General features: G+C 44.8%; 1 protein-coding gene across 16 annotated transcripts in view; it reads left to right on the top strand.

Annotated features, from left to right (window-relative positions):
* Positions 1-14599, top strand: part of LOC114022685 — a 118889-nt gene that overhangs the window by 15874 nt on the left and 88416 nt on the right. For all 16 annotated transcript variants that reach the window (XR_006291642.1, XR_006291641.1, XR_006291643.1 and 13 more), the window contains exons 8-10: positions 1891-2019; positions 7900-7937; positions 12046-12098. Coding sequence is in view for 12 of the 16 variants with exons in the window: in XM_043548982.1 (XP_043404917.1) it covers positions 1891-2019; positions 7900-7937; positions 12046-12098 (220 nt within the window). In the remaining 4 variants the exon portion in view is untranslated. The remainder of the gene's footprint in view (positions 1-1890; positions 2020-7899; positions 7938-12045; positions 12099-14599) is intronic.

Raw genomic sequence — 14599 nt, 5'->3', positions numbered from 1 at the left:
CTTTGGGGAAAGAGAAACTCATATATTCTATTCTGTATAGGTTTTTACACCATACTTGTTATTACCATAGTATCTGTATAGCCTTCCAGTAGTGCATTAAGCAATTTGACTATACATCTGTCACATGTCATAGAGTTCAGCTCTACCAGTGTGCCAAGCTATAGTATGAACTTTGAATATGTTGGACTCAGCCTGGTCTTGAGGTTTGATGTTTTGTGAACCTGAAGCAAGGAAATTTGCCAATTGGAGAAATCCATTAACCCTGCTGGACACCCCTAGCCTGACATCTGCCCCCTTCTGAACTATGGGAGTAGTACTTATCATTTCCATCTTCAGGTAGCGTCTGATGGCCATCTCCTCCTGCTTCACATTCCTAGTGGCTTTGTCCATCAGTCGCCTTCGGGGAACAGTAGGGTCAGGGCTTAGGGCAGGGGTAGTCAATAGGCTGACTGCAGGCCAAATCTGGATTGTCAGATGTTTTTGAATGGACCCAAAATCTTTTTATGTACTTATTATTATCATTATTGTTATGTTTGTATTATTTTCTCTGGAATCTGGACCTTGACTAAGGAATTTGGCCTTTGACAAAAAAGAATTGATTTCTTAGGGCATTTCTCCTTGGAAAGAGAAGCTCAAATGTGCATGTGATGCTCACTGGCCATCTATCTGATACGATAATGTAGGGCTCAATTCCTGAACATCATCATGATGCAAACACTATTTTCCCTTCAAATAATCAAAAATAAGTACAGATTTAATGGATTTGTTTAAAACAATAGAGATAGATGTAAAATAGTTTTTTATGTGACTACATTTGTGCAACACCAACTAATGGCAGTCTTTACATTGTTAAGATGGTAGCACCAATTTAATCAACTCTCTCTCTCTCTCTCTCTCATATTGAAATTCAAAGTTTTGGTTTCTTAGGGCTTGTCTACACTACCGCACGGGGTCGATCTAAGGTACCGCAACTTCAGCTACGTGAACAGTGTAGCTGAAGTTGACGTACTTAGATCTACTTACCACGGTGTCTTCACTGTGGTAAGTCAGCAGTTGACACTCTCCCATAGACTCCGCTTGTGCTTCTCCTTCTGGTGGAGTACCAGAGTCGACGGAGTGCTCGGCGGTCAATTTATCGCATCTAGAGTAGAAGTGATAAATCAACCCCCGCTGGATCGATCGCTGCCCGCCGATCTGGCAGGTAGTGTAGACAAGCCCTTAGCTATTTAAACCAGCTCAGATATCTAAAGAATGCTTGTACTTAAAGTGACAGAAATGTTATCTGGTTAGAAGTAGAGTTCTCTTGAAAGCAGCTGCCGTCATAGGTGCTGACTCCATGGGGAAAAATTTGTGGGTGCTGAGCGGCTACCGGCAGCCCCCCTCCACTACCCCACCCCAGTGCTTCCTGCCCACCAGTGGGCCCCGTGGATCAGTGTGCCTCCCTCTCCCTCCCTGTACCTCCCGACCACCGGGATCAGCTGTTTTGCAGCATTTGGGAGGCTCTGGGGGGAAGGGGGGAGGAGAAAGGATGCGATGCACTCAGGGAAGGGGCTGGAACTGGGTGGGAAGAGGCAGGGTGGAGATAGAGCGGGGGCAGGAAGAAGTGGGGTGGGGGTGTGGCATTGAGGGAAGGGGTGGAGTGGGGGTGGCCTGGGGCAGAGCTGGGGATCAAGCCCTCCCCGGCACTTTTGAAAGTCGGTGCCTGTGGTTGCAGTTAGTTCTGTGGACTAGACCTTTGAAAATTTGTTTACGGCATAACTAAAAAGATGGGTGATCTGAACTTTATTGTGAGTTTCTTCTAGGACTTCATGATTTATGAGCACTGACAGTCCGCTTGCAGTGCAAATACAAGATTATTGACCACTGAACTTTGTCATAATTTTCTTTTAGGACACCGTCTATGAGCTCTTTGTGGTGTGTCACCATTCTGGGGGAATTCAGGGTGATCAGTACATGGTCGAAATAAAGTCAGTTGAAAATGATTGCTGGTACCGCTTCACTGAAACCCAGGTGCAAGAGGTAAAATGTGCTTGTAGGTTCAGGAAAAGTATGTAATGCCTTGGCCTGTGTGGGGAAGAGGTTCTGATTTGAAGATCGGTTCATTCACTTTTTCTAATACAGACAAATCTGAGTCATTCAAAATCCCAAATTCTGCATTACGTCTAGAAATGTTCATTGTCCTTCTGCATGCATTGCCCCTTCAGGTCCAAATCATGGGAGCTGCGTGCCAAGCTCATGAATTGCAGGATGGCTGATAGATCTGTCTAAACTCTCTATGTTTTGAAAATGTTCTATAAAGAAAACTCATGCCAATCCAACCTAACTTCGTTGTTTGACAGGGTCACTGACCTACTGGGTAGGGGGAAGCAGTAGAGATGAAATATCTTGATTTTAGTAAGGCTTTTGACACAGTCTAACATGACAGACTCATAAGCCAACTACGGAAATGTGATCTAGACGAAATTACTATTAGGTGGGTGCACAACTGGTTAAAAGACCTTACTCAGAGTTGCTATCAAGGGTTTACTAAGAGAGTGTAGCTAGTTGGGCCCTGGTGATCAGTCTTGGGTCCAGACCTATGCTTATAAAATGTGAGGATGACTCCAGGGGAGGGGTTGCAAGCACTTTGGAGGACATGATTAGAATCGAAAACAACCTGGACAAATTAGAGAATTGGTCCGAAATCAATGAGATGAAATTCAATAAAGACAAGTGCATAATACTTAGGGAGGAAAAATCAAATGCAAAATTACAAAATGGGGAACAACTGGCTAGGCGGTAGTACTTCTGGAAAGGATGTGGGGGTTATAGTGGATCACAAATTGAATGAGTCAACAATGTGCTCCAATTGTAAAAAAGCTAACATTCTGGGGTGTATTAACAGGCGTGTCATATGTAAGTCAAAGCAGTAATAGTCCAACCCTACTTAGCACTGCTGAGGCCTCAGCTATGTCCAGTTCTGGGTGCGCACTTTCAAAAACATGTGGACAAACTGGAGAGAGTCCAGATGAGGACAACAAAAATGATAAAAGGTTTAGAAAACATGACCTATGAGGAAAGGATAAAAAACTGGGCATGTCTAGTCTGTAAAAAAGAAGACAGAGGGAGTATCCTAATAAAAGTCTTCAAATGTGTTAAGAGCTGTTATAAAGAGGACAGTGATCAATTGCTCCTCTTGTCTATTAAAGATAGGACAAGAAGTAATGGGCTTAATCCACCATAAGAGAGATTTAGGTCAGATGTTATGCTACATCTACACTACAGCTACAGAGTGGAGGTCGATGCACCGATGGTCAATTTGGTGGGTCTAGTGAAGACCCGCGAAATCGACAACAGATTGCTCTCCAGTCAACCCCAGTGCTCTACCCTGGACAAGAAAAGTAAGGTAAGTCAATGGGAGAGTGTTTCCCATCGACCCCGCATGGTGTAGACACCGCAGGTAGTTGGCCTAAGGTAGGTCAATTCCTACTGTGTTATTCATGGAGCTGGAGTTGCGTGCCTTAGGTCGACTTACTGCGATAGTGGAGATGTAGCCTTAGAAAAAACTTTTTAACTCGAAGCACAGTTAAGCTCTGGAATAGGCTTCCAAGAGAGGTTGTGGAATCCCCATCACCGGAGATTTTTAAGAGCAGGTTGGACAAACACCCATCAGAGATAATCTAGGTTTACATTCTCATGTCATAGTTCAGGGGCCTGGACTTTGACCTCTTGAGGACCTTCGCAGTCCCACATTTCTCTGATTCTGTGAAACTTTTTTGTTTCCTTTGCTTGGGTTCTTTTCATTACAACATAAATTGGTCAGCTCAAGCAAAGTTTAGTGGGATATTTTAAAACTGAAAAATTGTCAGTTTGAAGTCAAAACATGCCATTTGTGAAATCTACCATTTTCTAAAGAGAGTTTCTGTGGAAAATTGTGTAAAAAGTGACAAATAAGTCAATTTAAAAAATCCAGCATAACAAAAAGTGTCTGAAATTTTGAAAATGTTCACAGGAATTGTTTATTCTTCAGCCAGCTCTAACGCTAGAGCCGTAAACTTCTTTGTGCTGCTGTTGGAGGTTCGTTGTGGTGCTGCCTGTATGGAAATGGCTTGATTCTAGCCAAGTTACTCTTATGTGTGCGATTATCTTCTGGGTGGGGTTTGTCAGGTGTTCTGACTATATTTAGATAATTACAGTTATGCCTACGTATACTGTTCAGCGATGCTTCAGCTGATGGTGAGGTCAGGGGAGGGGCTTTGTTTCTCCCCTTGCCACGTGTGTCCCCTGTATCTATGGAATGAGAATGGAAATATAGACGAGGAAAACCTAGTTTTAGTGTAAAATCTGTCTGAAACCAGAGACGTTCGATCTCCCAAAGTTCAGCAATGATTCTGAATGACTTTCCCCCAGCTCTGTAACTGTCCACTGTTGCCTCATACTGTGGCAGTGAAGATGGATCTTTTATTGTTCTCAAATGCTGAGAAAAATATGGGTAGAGCATTGTCAGTCCCCTGCTCTTCTCCCTTCTCAGTTGTAGAATATTTCTCCCCCCATTTTGTGCCTCTGACCCTAAGGTAACTGTCCTTGGCTGAGGGAAGCAGAGTGAGTCTTCATAGACTCAGTCAGGGCAGCTCCCAGCTTCAGCAAAGGGTCACATAGAATGATTCATCTCTCAGCACTGGGCACACAATCCCCAGAGTGCCTTCAGCCCTTTCTGGTAAGGGAGATACGGCTGGCACAGCTGGAGGAAAGAGTGAGCAAAGTCGGCTGTGGCCCACCTCTACTTTCCCCAGTCCTGTGGCCAGTTGGCTGGCAGGCCAGTCTCTGAAATAAATTACAGCAGCCTCAGGCCTGATCTAAATTACATCCCTCTGCCCATGGCCTCATGGGACTGCTCTAACAGGCAGGGATCGGGTATGTGCCAGGACACCCAAGTCATGCCTTCTGTTCTGTCTTTGGGGCATGTTATCTACTGTGGGAGCTGGTAGGGGGTTGGAGTTGAGGCACAAAGACTGCAATATGCCTCATGAGGATCCCTGTTATACAGGGCAATTTTTAGGGAGCTGGTTGAAATGAATATATTTAACCTGACTGGACCTGAGAACCAGCCCTTAAAACTGTGCTGCTAACAGCCCACAAAACGAAATATGCAAACTTTCTGTAAAGGGCTCTGGTCAGTGTAGTACAAGGGCTATAATGAGAACTTCCCCTATATGGAATAGAAAACTAAGTAAGCCAAATTCTGCTCTCATTTATGCAAATTAAATCTTATTCACTTGAAGCCATTAGAGTTGCTCTGGATTTACTCCAGTGTAAATGAGAGCAGAATTTGGCCTACATCTATTACTGTGTTACCACCTGGTTGTGCCCCATTTAGCCTCACCTCAACACAATATGGTGTTCGAAAAGCACAGCATTCCTCCTGCCCCAGGTATAGTACCGTCCTATTGGATGAGAGACAGAATCATAGAAACATAGGACTGGGAAGGACCACAAAGTTGTTAAGAATGTTGATGAACAATGTTGTTACTGCTGCCAGGTTGTTACCGCTGCTCAGTGCTTCTGTTTGTGGAACTCCAGTGTTATTAACACAAGCAGATAGTGCACCCTTCTAATTCAACAGACCTCAATGTTTGTTACTCATAGAGAACGACCACAGGCACAGTTCAGTGAAAAAGGCACTCAGCCAGGTTTATTGCCCTCAAGGCACAGTCCTAGTGTCCTATAGGTGCTACAGGTACACTAAAATGAGTGCCCAGTGGCAAGGAATGACTTAGTCAGCAGCGGGAATTTCTTCTGTCCCCTCAGCTGCACAAAGGGCTAAAGTGAGGTACCCCAACATTTATAGACTGAGACAAACAACTTATGTACCATTTTATGTGTTTCATGACACCTGGTTCTTACTTCCCCTTGTACCTTGCTCCAGAAGTCTTGGGTAAAAAAAATCCCTATTCATCACTTCTGTCAGACCCTTTTCTCTTGTTCAAGCTCAGGATGTCACTGGGCTAATCTTCTGGAGTATGTTCACATACGTACCCAGTATCCTTTGCTTCTTAGAAGTGCCTCTGTTTTAGCAACACTAGCAGTACCCTTGCTAAATTCATGTATTGGACAGTGAGCTTGTAAATATCTGCTTTAATACATGGCCTGTCTTTGGTTCACAGCCCCTGGTTCAGGCCTCAAGTCTTGCACCAGGCCCAGTGCTCTACATCTCTCCCTACTACGCTGGACAGGTCATCTAGTCCAGTCCCCTACACTGAGGCAGGACTAAGTATTATCTAGACTGTGACTGACAGGTGTTTGTTGAACCTATTCTTAAACCCCCCCAGTGACGGAGCTGCCACAACATCCCTAGGTAATTTGTTCTAATGCTTAGCTACCCTGATAGTTAGGAATTTTTTCCTAATGTCTACCCTAAATCTCCCTTACTCCAATTTAAACCCATTGCTTCTTATCCTGTCCTCAACTGTTAAGGTGAACAATTTATCACACTCCTCTTTATAACAACGTTTTACATACTTCAAGACTTATAATGTCCTCCCCCCGTCAGTTTTCTCTTCTCCAGACTAAACAAACCCAGTTCTTTCAATCTTCCCTCACAGCTCATGTTTTCTAGACCTTCAATCATTTTTGTTGCTCTTCTTTGGACTTTCTCCAATTTGCCTACATCTTTCCTGAAGTGTGGTGCCCAGAACTGGACACAGTACTCCAGTTGAGGTGAGGCCTCAGTGTGGAGTAGAGCGGAAGAATTACTTCTTGTGTCTTGCTTACAACACTCTTGATAATACATCCCAGAATGATATTTGCTTTTTTTGCAATAGTGTTACATTTTTGACCCGTATTTAAGTTTGTGATCTACTGTAACCCCCAGATCATTTTCTGCAGTACTTTTTCCTAGGCAGTCATTTCCCATTTTGCATTTGTGCAATTGATGGTTCCTTCCTAAGTGGAGTACTTAGCATTTGTTCTTATTAAATTTCATCCTATTTACCTCAGACCATTTCTCCAGTTTGTCCAGATCATTTTGAGTTCTAATCCTGTCCTTCAAAGTGCTTGCAACCCCTCCCAGCTTGGTGTTGTCTGTAAACTTTATAAGTGCTCTCTCTATGCCATTATCCAATGAACATCTGAAGTGACTGTTCACATGGAAATTAAATATTCTATTGAAATTTACTGTTGATCTATGATATTTATATGGTCCCCAGCATCACATTATCTGAGTGCCTTACAATCTTTAACAGATTTATTCTCACACACCCCTGTGAGGCAGAGCAGTGCTATTATCTCCATTTTACAGATGGGCACTGGTGACGCAGAGGATATGTCCACACTGCAGTTAAGCACCCGGGGCTGGCCCATGTCAGCCAACTTGGGCTAGCGGGGGCTCAGGCTAAGGAGCTGTTTATTTGTGGTATAGCTGTTTGAGTTTGGGCTGGAGCCTCATCTCTGGGACCTTCCCCCCTTGCAGGGTCCCAGAGGTTGGCCTCCAGCAAAGGTCTATACTGCAATTAAACAGCCCTCTAGCCTGAGCCCTATGAGCCCAAGTCAGCTGGCATGGGCCAGTCGCAGGTGCTTAAATTGGAGCATAGATGTACCCAGAGAGATTAAGTGACTTGCCAAAGGTCACACAGGAAGTCTGTGAAAATTGAATTCTCTGCAGAGCATAGAATTGAACCCAGGTGTCCCAAGTTAGTGCCATACCCACTGGACTACTTTTCTTACTGCTGGAACAGGGCAGAGTAAGTCCCGCTCCCAGTAACTGGTGTTAAAATTAAGATGTACGTTAATCACCCATTATGTCACAGCTACAGCCATAAGGATACAGGAGATATCGCCTTCACCTCCATCCAGTGCCTGATATTTAATAAATACTTTAGAAGTTGCCTTGGGAAATGATCCATTCTATTCTCTTTTTTACAGATCCCAGAAGGACAGATCTGCTTGGATGAACAACACAGGTATCTCCAATCCCCATTTTGGGAATCACTCTTTCAGCCATTCCAATGCCAGTGCGATGTTTTCGGAGCTCCGACTGAGTTGGTCCTGTCAGGTCCCCATAGTGACTATTTCTGTTCTCCTTCAAGTACTAGAATTGACCCACTTTGCTATATATTCCCATGTACTCCCAGCCTAGAGTCACAGGCCTTCTAGGAAGCAATGTATGCTATATCAGACAGGAAAATGAGCTAGGGCATGTAAGGAGCTACACGCTTGCCCTATCCACCCCTTGCTCCTCAGTGAAGCAGTGAGGTTGTATCCATTAGGGTCTGTTTAAACTGCAGTGTAAGCCCAGGGTTAGTGGGACTCGAGTCAGTTGACTCGTGTTAGGGAATTCTTGGCTTGAGCATCTGCACTGGTTTTTAATGGGTTTTTAATGTGATGGGGCAAGGCCAGATGGCTATAGGAAAGTAATGAGAAACAGGTATATTAGCCCCAGGCTAAACAAATCCCTGTTACCATGGTAACCAAATGGCAGTTGCTCCAGGTCAAATAAGACACCTGAGGCCAATTAAGATCCTTCTAGAAAGCAGTGGAGACAGCTAGGTTGATTGGGACACCTGAAGCCAATCAAGGGCTGTCTGGAACTAGTTAAGAGCTTCCCAGTTAGTCAGTTAGGGAGGCGTGTCAGGAGCTGTCAGAGGAAGCCACGCTGCTGGAGAAACTGGGCAGTGCAAACACTATCAGGCACAAGGAAGGAGGCCTTGAGGTAAGGGTGAAGGAGATATTGAGGAACGGGGGGCTGCTGTGGGGAAGTGGCCCATGGAATTGTACCTGTCCTGTTGTTGTTAAAAAGTCAGCTACCAATAGCTTCTACTATTAGGGTCTCTGGGCTGGAGCCTGGAGTAGAGGGTGGGCCCAGACTCTATCTTCCCCCCTCCCCAATCAATCACAGAGACTGTGGGACAACAGAGACTGTGCGAGGAAGGGTTGCTTCTTCCCATCTCCCTTACTGGCCGATGATGAGAGTGGCTAAAACAGACTGAAGCATGCCCCTGAGAACTGTAGTGAGCCATTGAGGTGAGCACTAGAACTGGGAGTTGCAGGTTTTTCCCTGGAAAGGGATAGAATTCTCAGACTACTGCTAACCAGAAGCACAGGACCCACCACGGGGAGAAGGAGCTTCATAACAATTAAGACTTTTCTAACCTGGGCTTGAACCTGGGGGTCTGGCATCCAGACTGCAGCACGAAGCCCTGAGTCAAAACCACCGTACTGAGGAGTCCCTAGCTTCCTCCTGAAATGTGGCTTCTCTAGCATTTTGACTGTGGTGCACTGTGGGGAGAACTTTACAGCTCACCCTGCATGTTATAGGAAGTTTGAACAGCCCGTCAACGCAGCCTCTGGAGCAGTTTTTCTTGTCTGTGCATTCCAAACTACTAGAGCCAGCAACGTGAAGGAGGGACTTTTAGAACAGGGGTTTTCAAACTTTGAGTCGTGACTCGTCTGGGTAAGCCGTTGGCAGGCTATGAGATGGTTTGTTTACCTGAGCGTCTGCAAGCACGGCAGCTCACAGCTCTCAGTGGCTGTGGTTCACTGACCCAGCCTGCACTACCTCCCGCAGCTCCCATTGGCTGGGAATGGCAAACTTCAGCCACTGGGAGCTGCTGTGAGCGGCCATGCCTGCAGACACTCAGGTAAACAAAGCATCTTGTGGCCCTCCAGCAGCTTACCCTGATGAGCCATGACCCAAAGTTTGAAAACCCCTGCTTTAGAAGAACTTGTTTTGCCTGTGCTTTCACTCCTGTGTCAGGAAATTGGCATTCGTGCTCCTCGCTCAGAGTCTTCTGCTGGCTCCCATCAGTCCCCAAGCTAGATTCAGGTGACAGCAAGGCATCATTCTAGCTGATGAGCACCACAGTTGGCTCTATGCTGGGCACAGTGCCCAGCACCCAGTCAAACTCCTCCTATAATGGGCATGACATTGGCAAGTTGCCCAAGGCGTGGGCATGGTTCTGGTCCCTGACCTTCTGGTACTCGCTCTTCAGTCTCTTACTATGCTCCCTGCACTGGTCATCTGTCTGGAAAATCTGCAAAGCTGCCAGCTTTTTAGCTATCTGCTGGTATGCATGGCCATTTCTGGTGCTTTTGCCGAAATCCACAGTTTTACTGGCCTCGTACCAGAGATTCACCAAAATTTGGCTGTGCTCCTGTGATCAAGAAGCAGCTCGCTTTGCAAAAGGTTTGCTTGGTTCGGTCTCCATGGCAAACCCAGGAGGGTCTCCAAAGGTGTACTTGCAGCTCGGTGCTCATACGGTAATGGGTTAATGCAGACTAACTGAGCAGCTGCTGCACTCTGGGAGGGGTGGCTTCCATTCTGAATGGAAGATTGTTGGGATAGAGAGGACAAAGGAAGTCAGCCCTTGGAGTTGTGGGGTGTTTCTGGCAGACTCTCAGGACACAAGATGAAGAGAGCTGTGTTCACATAGCAAAGCAATAGGGCTCAGACCTTGGGTCCCATCTTGACTCGTGCTCAGACCCTGAAGCCCTGCAGGGTACTGGGACCTTGGGTCCAAGCCCTGGGTTAGAACAATTTCAGTGTAGATAGCAGCGGAGTGGGAGGTAAGCTTGAGCCAGAGCTTCAGCCTGGGCGCTTATTGCAATGTAGACATACCCTTAGGCTCCTCTTGTCCTTTGCATCCATTTTTCCCATGTTCTCTATCAGTTGTAGTGGTCCCTAGGTAAGTCAGTTTTTAGCATACTTAAAAAAAATGATTTTCTACATATCTGTAGAAACTCCTACCACCCCCTGGCATTGACTGTGGGCTCGGCTAGGAGGTCAGATTTCAGTGTGATGTAAACATATTGCCATCAGGCTAATAAACCTGGCTTCTCAGTGCTTGGGTGAGGGGAGCTCCTCAAAAGGGTATCTTTTCTGTGCAACGTTTCCCCCCACCCCAACTCTGCCTGGAGCAGAAGGACCATTTAAAACTGTTTTTCCTGGCAGAAGTTTTTCAGGCTTGCTAGGTAAAGGTAATTTCCACTTTAGTCTAGACTCAAAATCCTCGATTCCAGCAGCTATTGCCTTGTTCTGCATGGCAAAGCATTTGACAGTCTTGAAGAACTGTTTAGACTCTAAGGCCTGCTAAATGATTCAGGTTGTCAGGGCCATGTGCTAGGCCAGTGGCCTTAGAGCAGGCTGAATCTTCTGTGGCTGGGAAGGAGATAATACAGCAGGAGACCAGATCTGTCATGTTATTTAGATGTTACTTTTGCATCCCATGGCTAGCGCTTCATCTTAGGTTTCCTTAATGCTGTCGTGATTAACCATTCAGTAACCATACAAGATGGGCCCCTTCACTTTATTAACCCAAGTGTACAGGAAAATATTAAGTTAAATTTTTTAAATTAATTTTTGGAATGTTAATGATGTTGCAACCAAAACACTGTTTACGTATACAGCTGGAGATTTGTCCATTTCCCCCATCAAATGCAAAAATCAGAGAGAAAGGAGAATAGCAAAAGAGCAGGCAGTCTGTTGGTAGGTGGATGGTTGCAGGCTAGAGTCATGGCTCAGTCTTTGGTTCATCTGAGGTCAGAGTGCAAAGTTCGGGTCAGAGGTGCAGTCCCATTATTGATCTAAATTTTCCCTCCTCTCTCCCAATAGTGAGAGCAAGCTTTAGGTGAGCACGGAAAAGCAAATCTGTGAATAGTTAACATATATTGGTAACATCCAAGAAACCCCATTGCTGAGGTTCAAAAGGCTTGATGCTTATAACTTGGAGTGGAAAATAAGCTAAACAAAAAAAGTGTGTGTGTTGGGGGGAACTGAGTCAAAACAAAACTGACAAAACAAAGACAAGTACTGGTTCCACTTTGCTTTCTTAGTTTTGTAATTCCCAATCAGTGGGAAATGATTGTGCTATTCATAATTGTTCTCGCAGAGGTAGGTCTTCTGACCCAAACAATATGATTGTGAAAACAGGGGAACTTTGTTTTGAAAAGTGGACTCTTGTTCATTTCTTGTGGGTTGTCTCAAAATTCAACCAAGGTTACCGTGGGATGGGTGCAAGGGGTGGCATCCACTGGACTACGTATTAATATGTATGTCTCTTGTTTCTGTCATAGTGCCACCGCCTCTCTGTTAATGTACCACAGGGTGAATTCCGATGCTAGGCCAAGTAAGTGACATTCATTGATTGTTTACAAGTTGCTGCCAAGGATGAGCTTGGCCCATGTACTGAAAAACTTGCTTCGTACCGCTCGACTGGCAAGTGAGAGAAGGAGCTGCTGCAATTTCCTGTAGTGGGAGGGTCTGGGAGAGGCCTGTTCTATCAATGTTCTGTTTCTGTGAGAACTGGGTACATGGAAAATGTAACTGTGGGAAGGGGTTTGGGAATGGGGAGTGTAGCCTTGTATTTTGTTTAAAGTGAATTTTGTAATGTGGTATTACACCATCGTGGGTTCGGCTCTGGTGGCTACAATTTCAAGCTTAACAGAGGGAAAGTCACCTCTGCTACTTGCTTCAGATTTAGAGTCTGTAGCAGGGGGTGGAGAAGGCGGACCCATAATGATAGATAGCCTAAAGCCAACAGGCCCGGTGCAGTTTTTTATCCCCCAAAGAAAAACATTGCAAAGGGAAAGGCAAATGTGCAGCCATTAGTGACTAAATATATAGATGCTTTTGCTAAACACGAGTGTTCCAAAGATGTTGTTCGGAGTGCAACAAAATTGCTCATTCCATGTAGACGTCAATCCTCAGGGATTCTAGAAAGAACAAATCACACCGTCAAGCTAATGCTGCGGAAACTGGTAGATGCCAATGGATGCAGTTGGAATACACTGATTCCATTCATTTTAATGGCACTCGGGGAACTCCCACTACTGCCACCACAGATCATACCCCCTTTGAGGTGATGACTGGGCAAACCATGTGTCAAGGTTCCTTCCCCACTCTGAACTCTAGGGTACAGGTGTGGGGACCTGCATGAAAACCTCCTAAACTGACTTTTACCAGCTTAGGTTAAAACTTCCCCAAGGTACAAACTATTTTACCCTTTGCCCTTGGACTTCCACTGCCACCACCAAACTTTATCTGGGTTCCTGAGAAAACGTAGTTTGGAAACGTCTTTCCCCCCAAAATCCTCCCAACCCTTGCACCCCACTTCCTGGGGAAGGGTTGGTAAAAATCCTCACCAATTTGCATAGGTGACCACAGACCCAAACTCTTGGATCTTAGAATAATGAAAAAGCATTCAGTTTCCTTACAAGAAGACTTTTAATAGAAGTAAAAAAGAATCACCTCTGTAAAATCACGATGGTAAATACCTTACAGGGTAATTAGATTCAAAACATAGAAAATCCCTCTAGGCAAAACCTTAAGTTACAAAAAAGACACACAGACAGGAATATCCATTCCATTCAGCACAACTTATTTTCTCAGCCATTTAAAGAAATCAGAATCTAACGTATCTCTAACTAGATTACTTACTAAGTTCTAAAACTAAATTCCTGTTCTGTCCCTGGCAAAAGCATCACACAGACAGACACAGACCCTTTGTTTTTCTCCCTCCTCCCAGCTTTTGAAAGTATCTTGTCTCCTCATTGGTCATTTTGGTCAGGTGCCAGCGAGGTTATCTTTAGCTTCTTAACCCTTTACAGGTGAAAGGACTTTTCCTCTGGCCAGGAGGGATTTTAAACTCGGGGAACTCCCACTACTGCCACCACAGATCATACCCCCTTTGAGGTGATGACTGTGCAAACCATGTGAATGCCAAAGCATCTTTTGTAGCATACCAGTGGCACACATATCAGCATTTCTTAACTCTATGGCCTAGTATGGCTAAGCTAATATCTTACAGGCCTCAGCCTGTAGGCCTTGCGTTTCAGCCTTACTTACTTAGAGACCTAATACATGATTATTCCCTCTACATACTGATCAATTTGATACTTCTATAATCCTACAACTTAACTCTGTTTAGCATACAATGATTATGTATGACATAACATGTTAATAAATTATAACATCACACAATAAATGAACAATAAACTAAAATCACTGGCTACAGGAGGCAGAGCCTTAATTCCCCTGGCTGAAATGGTAGTGTCATTGAGAGCCATTGCCTCTGGTCACCTACTGCTCTTCACTCATCTCTAGTGCAACCTGAGGTTTCCTTTTGCAGCTCTGAATGAAATGTACTGAATAGTTATCACATCTACCCTTCCTTCATCTCACTCAGCATGGCAGCCTCCCAATCCTTCCGAACCCAGACACACTCCCCCTGCATAGTACTTTATCCTCACCTTAGCCACCTGCTTCTTTTTAGTAATATACCTTTGTGGCTCTTCAGACCTTTCCCATTACCCCAGTGGTGCCCACCCTGTTCAGCCGGAGGCTCGACATGAGATTGAAAAAAATCAAGGGCCCTCAATCAGTACTCTTTTTCTGTACACTCTTTTGCATATGGTATATGTATAATTATTACATATAAAGATCACCATCTGCTGGCACATAAGGCTAATAGTGTCTATTGTATTCATCATAAATATATAGATTTAATAAAATGTTTGTTGTTATGCAGAGCAGATAGCTGCCTGTGTGCAGCTCTTAACATAGTGTCAGAAGTAAAAGAGCTGTTACTGCTTTAGGTGGTTGTTGTAGCTGACCAGAGTCATTGAGTCA

This window comes from Chelonia mydas, chromosome 6 (assembly GCF_015237465.2).
Source record: "Chelonia mydas isolate rCheMyd1 chromosome 6, rCheMyd1.pri.v2, whole genome shotgun sequence".
Classification (NCBI taxonomy): Eukaryota; Metazoa; Chordata; order Testudines; family Cheloniidae; genus Chelonia; species Chelonia mydas.
The sequence above is the reverse complement of the archived record's forward strand: the minus strand, read 5'-3'. Positions and strand labels throughout refer to the sequence as shown.